Raw genomic sequence first — 8,067 nt, 5'->3', positions numbered from 1 at the left:
CCCGTATATTTCTTCGAGATGAGCGGAGGTGTTCTGCATACGGGTGATCCTGCTGCGTCTATGAGCAGGACTTGGTCGTGGGCTGCAGTGCGGTGCGTTAACTGCACTTGTACCCAGCAAATCCCCACAGAAATTCGCACTGCCGCTCTAACCTCGGTTTGAACAGCATAAACGAGGTGAGAACTAGTGATGTGTCATTGGACCGACGAGTAAACGTCGCTCATAAGGATCGCACCAGTTGGCAGCCTTTGAACAACTCGTTCGAGGACCCACAGTTGGCTTTCGAACTGGTACCAGGAAGCGGCAGAAACAGGAGAAACGGCCATAGAAGTATGCAATTGATAACTGAGCCTTGAAATGAGCTCCGCTAAGAAGGGTAAGCTTGCACGTTGACTAAAGAACTCAGGAGTAGGACCTCTACTTCCCCTGCCTAAACCCCTTGTCCCTACCTTCTGCTTTTAATCGAGTTTTATACTTCAACCGGACAAGTTTTGTGTGTTAAACGGCAACTCCTATGAGCATCCTTCTGGGACCTGTTCAGGGCGAATGTGAGAAGGATTCTCTAATAACGGAGGATACCACGAATACTTTGAGCAGAAAGTAGCGAACTGCTCTGGTGCCATTAGGAGATCTTTGATAAAAAGGCGGTAAATAACAAAGGTAGAAGAGTGGCAGTGTGATTAGTGATTTATTGAAGAAAGCTCTCCTCACTCTGAGGTCGACTGAATCGTGGATCTGTCATGTAAGCGAATTATCATTTCTCTCTGTCGAAAACCAACTCAAGAAGCGTTGACATTCGAAACTACCGTGACAGCATCAATGGTGATGAATGCAGGAAATGGCCGGTAATATTACATTCGTTGAAGAGTAATAAGAGCAAGGTGAGCGCACGGAGAGCATGGAATGCAAACATCAAATCTTGCAAAGCTTGTAGCATGAGGATGCTAAAAAACGTTGCTGCTTTTGCTAGTCTTCAAAAAAAAATTCTTCTCTCAACGACAAAAAATAACAATAAAAAACAATTAAACAACAAATAAAACAATGAAAATACATACAACTGCACAACAGGATGCTCCTCTACATACTCGGATTCTCTACTCCCATTCACAACAGCTTCCTCGCTCGTTCCTCGAAATATTAGTTGATCTGAAGCATGAGATTCATTCAGCCCATTTTGTTGACCAAGTTTTTCTCTGGAGAAAATGCAGATGCAGACGAACATCAGATGTAGCAGGATCTGGAAAATATGCCAATGAGGTACAGAAAAACGAGTTTTTTCACCCACGTATACGTCGTAAGTGTTCTTTTTTTCAACTTGGTACTCTGATCTCCAGAATATTTTATTTATAATTTAGTTCAGAAACATTTTAAAAAGATCTTCCGATAGGAAAATCTCAGAGCTGTAAAGTGGAACTTGGGAAATTAACACGGGAAACTTCTCATAAAAAAACAACTGTTCAGAGTTTTTTTTTGTTGAATAAAATCAACTAAAAATAAGCCATTGTATCAACTCAACGCTGCGATTCTGTTACTCTTTCAAAAATGGACTCGAATACATGGACGAGGAATTCACGAATAAAGGTTAAGAAGATGAAAAGGTTAAGAAGAGGGGGATTTGAGAGTTTGATTATTTTATCTTTTCGATAATCACTAGAAATTATAATCTCCATAATTTCTCGGATGTGTAATTCGCTTTCTGTCTTGATGCTTGCTATAATTCTGCTATTTCTGTCTTCACAGATTTTGCCGAATTTGTAGTGAGCACTGAGAGCAGAAGTTATGCAAATTCTGGTAGACAGACATACTGTGGTTAGTTGCAGAGAACAACATCCGTCCAGGAGCTGTGCCTTCTACATCTTACAGCATTAAAAATTGAACGGAACTGAACAACTGCAGCAATTTCACTCTCTTGATTTTTAGAAAAATTATACACCATCTCTACATCAGAACATCTCGAGTACTCAAAAAATATTGCGCCCACCTGCTGCACAATTTCTTCGAAACATGCTCTTTTTTGGGGTTCTGGGATATGGTTGTGCAAGGATTTAAGGCGGCGGAAACTACCTTCCTTGCCAACAAATTACCATCGCTGATAACGACTCACTGAGTAGAATTTTGTAAAGGGCGAATAATGACGCATTTTTCATGTAAATTTCACTAAATTGTCTACTCTCCTCCGCTTTACTTTTCATTTCGACACACTTCTGTCTAGTTCTCTTGAAGTTGTGATTACTAGAGCCTTAAGAGCGACTGTTAGGTCTAGAATATCTGATACAAATGTGAGAAAATCCTATTTCGATCCGCTTGGGAGATGTGCTAGCAGATGTTTTCTTATGTAGCTACAGTGTATACGACAAAGTAGTCAAATAGTCTTGGTGACCTGCATGTTTGCTCGTTCATTGTCTCTCCACTGAACAGCCGAAATCAATGACAAAATTCCCCTGTAGCTGGATAAATTTTTGTTGGGACGAACCAGTGTGAATAACTGTGCAATATAACACTTTTAGGGTGGCGCAGTCTGTAAGAGGTTCCGCTGCGACTGCACGATTGGTCGGTGGTTCAGAATCGCCCTATAGATAAAACTTATGCAAAGCCCCAACCAAGACCTTCTTAAGCCTCAAACGATTCTGAACTAAGGTGAACGCGGCGGTGCATCCGAATCGGATTGATCAACACCAGGCACTTTGTCTTTTTCCAATTCATACCACTTTTATGAATGATCGAGCAGGAGCTGCAACATCTCAAGAAGGAACGCTACTAAAGAATGGAACAAACGCGTGCACCTACTTCAAGCACAGCACTCAGAGAACTTTTTCAATGTTTGGCTTTTCCTACCAATACATAGGAGCCGGAGGGTCGTTTGCTGAAAGCAGAGGTCAGTGAAAACGCGAAAGGTCTGCCGGAGATCAATCGGAAGGATTTCCAGAAGAAGATTTAAGTGTAGCTTTAGCCCGCAACCTCATCACTAATTCACTGATTCTACTTAATGACGTCGTCGACCGATTTCGAACATTTTTTCGTTGGGTACTTGGTTTAAATTCAAGGTTCGGGCACTCCTGACGCCCCTGTCTCCTGAGTTTGTATGAGATTCTTCCCGTTTTCACTATGTTACTTGCAAACTATGCCCTGTGCCCTGCCTAAGAGCAAACAACAGGACTGACGTTGGGGAATTCTGCGAGCACGGTCTTCAAAGGAGAACCCCAGTTCTTCTTCCGTTTTCTTCGCCTTGTTTTTTTAACTATTAACTTTATTCGGTGAGCAAACCGTTTCTGGGTAATAAGTGAAAATGTGTACGGTGCCTCAGAAATCTCGATAAATCTCCTGTGGCTAGACGGTGGCACGGTTGTGAAAAAAGTACCGTGAAATCATTGTTTTGCTTTGTTGGAGCAATTTGATGAAGCAGTAAGTTTTTGTCCCGGCCACGCAGTCCACAGCAGCACATTAATCTTCCAAAATGCATCAAAACCGCGGTGACTGAGGTTTTTGCAGAGTCGCCGTTGAGACCTGTCGCTAACCGACTGCGCTTGCCACGGAAAGCTTCCGCTTATAAAGCATGGCTCTGCAGGAAGAAGATGGAGCACACTGCTGTGTGAGGCCGTGTCTTTTCATCCGCCTCAGAGTCAGCTTGTGGACGGATTTTTCAATCCATTTCACCTGGACACATGAATGGCGAGTGGAACTGTAGTTCGTTTGTCTAAGTGAAGTAGACTAAAAAGTCCATTCTCAGGCTGATTTTGAGCCGAATAAAGAGACACGGCCGCACACAGTAGAATGCTCCATCTTCTTTATGATGAATTCACGCATTGTATGTGGCTCCTGATCCCAGATATGGAGGCAGTAACGTTACCGAATCGCAGGAGGTTGAGCTTTTGAGGGGAAAGGCGTTATTATGAAAGTTTTGAAGTGCTTGGGCTAAAACTGTGACGGCGATTATCCGAAGGGTGTTGCGGAGTAGTTAGTAGGTTCGGCTGTGACTGTCCGATCGAAGGTTCGAAACAATACTGGTGTCCACCAGGCCTTTCATCCCTCCGAGGTCGATAAATTGGTACGATCAATTTGTCCGGAAGAATAGAAAGTTAGTTTGACACATTGTCTCGCCAACACAAGTCATTGCATTGATTGTCAGGCCACTCACGTGATCAGAATCCTCAAACGATTCTGATTTCAAGGGGAACATGTGAGGTAAAGACAACGCAACACCCATCTTGGATTTTAACTTCTATCCACTTTCATCACAAGAGCTTGGGAAATTCACATTGCCGATCTATCTGTGGGACCCAAGGTTTTACGAGGAGAGTCGAGTCTGGTCCTTCCCACCTCAGTCCGGAATTCAATTTCTGGATTTCATTTCCGATTTTCACGTTACTGAGCTACTGGGAGAGGACGAGCCGATGCCTTTGGCGTAGTGATTTGAGGAGCAGCCATCTTCTTTCTACGGCAGCGAAAAATAAGAAAAAAGGTAATCAAAGTTAAGATTTTTTGTGGGAAGACAATTTGGGGTCTTTATTCATTCTTTTCGGATAAATTTTTCAAAACGTTCAGGTTGTTGAGTCCACTCTCACAGATGTTTTGGAAGCAAGGAGCTTGTATGGGAGAAAAGTTGAGCGGAAGGAGCAAATGATGTACAGCGAGGGTTAATTACAGCGTGACAACCCATATCCACAATGTTCAACAAATTTACTGTTTTCGAAAGGAGACCTCAGAAGTCCTGAAGATTTCGAACTTTAATATTTTGTGAATTGTTGTACGATTTGTAACTAGTAAGCACTTGTTTGCGCTGCTGCTTCGAAAAAAAAAGATGTGGTGGGAGAGGTGGGGGTTCCACTCGGCTTGTGCTCGCCGCCCTCTCGGTATTCTTGCAAAATTTTCGAAAGCTCCAGTAGGGTAAAGGCGGTGCCCTTCACTTCCGGAACTTGATGAGGGTTGGTTATTATTTAAACAAATGTATTGGAGCAAAACAAGTTCCAAAGAGGTAACCGAGAAGAGTCTCTGTGGATGCGTTTTTCACTGACAATTTAAAATCTAAAGAAATAAATGGAATAAAATAAAAATAATGATTAAAAAAATAAATGGAACTGTCAAATCCCTACTGATTTATCAGTTTTCGCCCTTCGAGGATCGCACCCAGGGTGGATACAAAAGTGAGCACCGTGACGAACACTCCAGCAGAGAACTTCCAATAAAGTTGGGACGGTGAGCACTTGGAACAACGGACGGAGGGAAGGGGTTGATGTTGACGAGCAAAGTTGAAAAGAAGAAAAACTAAAGGATAATCCGTAATGTGAAAGCACTTGAAACTCATAGCGGTCCTGCTGAGCTCTACCAAACTCTGCACATACAGATATGCGAGACTGCAAACATTTGTGCGGAGAAATAGTATAGAAATCACTCACAAAAACTAAGAAAAAAACTGACAAACTCCAAGAAAATATCAAAATAATTTCAGTACAAGTCACTGCAACAGCCACTTCGGCAGGCACACCGAGGATTTTAAAATCCGGAGAAGACTCTCTGAATTAGTGTTACTTAGTGTTAACTCCTCTAAAGGCCTTGTAAACTTACTAAATTCAAATATATAAAGTGCTAGAACTGATTCACAGAAACCATTCATGTTAACAAGACCACCAAAATCCCACTCACACATCCGCAATTCTTACTCTAACTATTTTGGCGTGCTATAAAATGGTGAAACAAATTGGGTTCAGAAAAAATTCGTAGGCGTTTTTTTCGGATTTGAAAATGCACATAAAACAATAAAGTATTGGCAAAGTGCCCTACCTTACGAGGCTGTTGTGTCCCTATTTTTCAGTTTTATTGGTTCGGGTGCACTTACCAACATTTATGAAATGCACAGAGCAGAGGGGGATCAAAAATGTTAAGCTTGTCCATTCAAACATTGACTTTAACTATCCAAAAACAAAAGATCGATTGAATTCAAAAAGTTAGAAATGTTGAATAATTGTGTAGAGCAGGCAATTTTCTGTCAAATAGTGTATAACAATTGAAGAAGAAATACTTTCACTTCCATCTGTATTCTACCTTTGGAAAAAAAAACTGAAAGCCATCCGCTAACCCAACATTCTTTGCATGCCGTTTTCTTAGTGTCACGATGAATTTTCGACATTCATTTTATATCTCCTCTCATTCTACGCGGAAAGAATATTGCGGGAGCTTGTCGATAGAGCCGAAACCCTATCGGCGCAGCACTATCTCCCCAGCATCTACATCCCCATCCCCACTTTTGCACTGCACCAAAATAAGCCTGGATCAGTGAACGAATCTCTGCAGTTTCGAGCAGAAAATAGAAAATGGCGTGCACAAAAAAGCACTAAACTAAAGAAAGTGTAGTTCTTGTGATAAAATGGCGACGGAGAAGGCGTCCGACCGTGGAATCTGCTCAGCTCCAAGAAGAGCTCATTGAAGTGCGACTGTAGCAGAAATCGTACGTTCGGCATGACCTGAGATGACTCAGTAGCAGTTCGATATACTCTGGCACCTGCATCCTTAAGATAGATGCTGTTCTCCGCGTGAAACGATATAGCCATGACGCAGTCGATAATCTCACGAACCATTGATGCATTTTCTTTCTAAACTTTGCTGAAATGCCACTCGCAGATTTGATACTTCTACGTGTACTGTCTCAGAATAGAAACTACTGCTTCTGCGCTTTGTTCTCCTTGTTTGTTTCTCTCTCGCGGTGAGGTTTCCCCTTCACCTCATCTGAATTGCCGCGATGGTTCCGCACACTCCAATGTCAACTAAATTTTCTATATCTGGGTCGATAAATATAAATATATATATATATATATTGACTTCCCCAAGTCATTGTGCAAAATATCCCGCGCATGCTGCCATTAACCTCAGACGATTCGGATTTGAAATCGACACGTTGGAACTTCCCAGAAGGATCATCAGTGCCGAACAGTTCTTCTGGTTTTACTTCTGTTATCTACTAAACAATTAGATTAAGCTGTGAGATGGTAGGTAATGTTGTGGTGGTCGCCAGGAGAGAACACTTGCCTTCTATAGGGTGTTAAAAAATTGCGGAAAATTTGAATTAAATAGGAAACAGTTTTTTTTCAATTTTTATTCTTCTTATTGAAGCATAAAGAACATAGCATAAAGAGGGTTATGGAATACCACATCGGGCAAATGACCTCCACGGCTTTGCTGGCACATACGCACTCTTTCGTCGATCACCGAAACGAGAGAGAGCACACGACCAGGAAATCTCTCATGCAGTAATTGACCCGTTTCACGGGCTGTATGACATGTGGCACCATCTTGTTGAAACCGCATGTCCTCCACATCAATTTCTTCCAATTTAGGCATTAAGAATTCGGTTGTCATGTCGCGATATCGAGCACCAGCAACTGAGTAAGTGACCGATTGATACAATCATTTTACTTATGAAACACTTATGGCCCAAAATGCGCAACAAACATTAACACTTTGATGCTATTCCTTACATAAGTGTATGTACTTTATATTTCGTTAACAAAATACAATTGGGAACAACAGTGTTTTCTATTTAATTCTTATCTTGCGTAAATTTTGGGACACCCTACATATTATTGTTACGATGTGTCCAACCGCTTATTCGGGTCTTGGGAGAGGATGCCAATGTTTCTTCTCGTTTTAAAGATATCACCCCATCTGGGGTGGTGCAAATTTTAGGTGGAGTATTCTTATAAGGGATAGTGGATTATGGAGAGGGGGTGATTCCGTCCATTTCTTCCTAATTGCCGAAAAAAAAACGGCAAGAAAGATGCGGCGCCGCGGAAGGCTGGCGCGCTCCAGTCGAACTCCTCCTAGAAAATGGTGCGCCAGAACGCCTGAAGCCGTATTTTCCGGGCCGTGTTTTTACAGCAATTAGGAAGAAATGGACGGAATCACTCTCCTCCCCATAATCTACTATGCCGTGTACGAATACTCCACTTGAAATCCGTACCACCTCAGATTCGTGGAGTGATGCCTTTAAATATGCGTTCGACTGGCTTTTAAGCATGTCTGGGTACCGTGTACAATTGATATGCGTATGAAATGTTTTACCACGTTTTGTTTCAT

General features: G+C 42.0%; 1 protein-coding gene across 1 annotated transcript; it reads right to left on the bottom strand.

Moving 5' to 3' along the window:
• Positions 1-7,095: 7,095 nt before the first annotated feature.
• Positions 7,096-7,350, bottom strand: RB195_010573 (uncharacterized protein; the record flags this gene model as incomplete). The annotated part of the gene is made up of 1 exon (XM_064191648.1): positions 7,096-7,350. The coding sequence occupies one exon, from the start codon at positions 7,348-7,350 to the stop codon at positions 7,096-7,098; it is 255 nt and encodes an 84-aa protein (XP_064049231.1).
• Between the last annotated feature and the right edge of the window lie 717 nt (positions 7,351-8,067).

Source organism: Necator americanus, chromosome III (assembly GCF_031761385.1).
Source record: "Necator americanus strain Aroian chromosome III, whole genome shotgun sequence".
In the NCBI taxonomy this organism is placed as follows: domain Eukaryota; kingdom Metazoa; phylum Nematoda; class Chromadorea; order Rhabditida; family Ancylostomatidae; genus Necator; species Necator americanus.
This window is presented reverse-complemented; position numbering and strand designations above follow the sequence as displayed.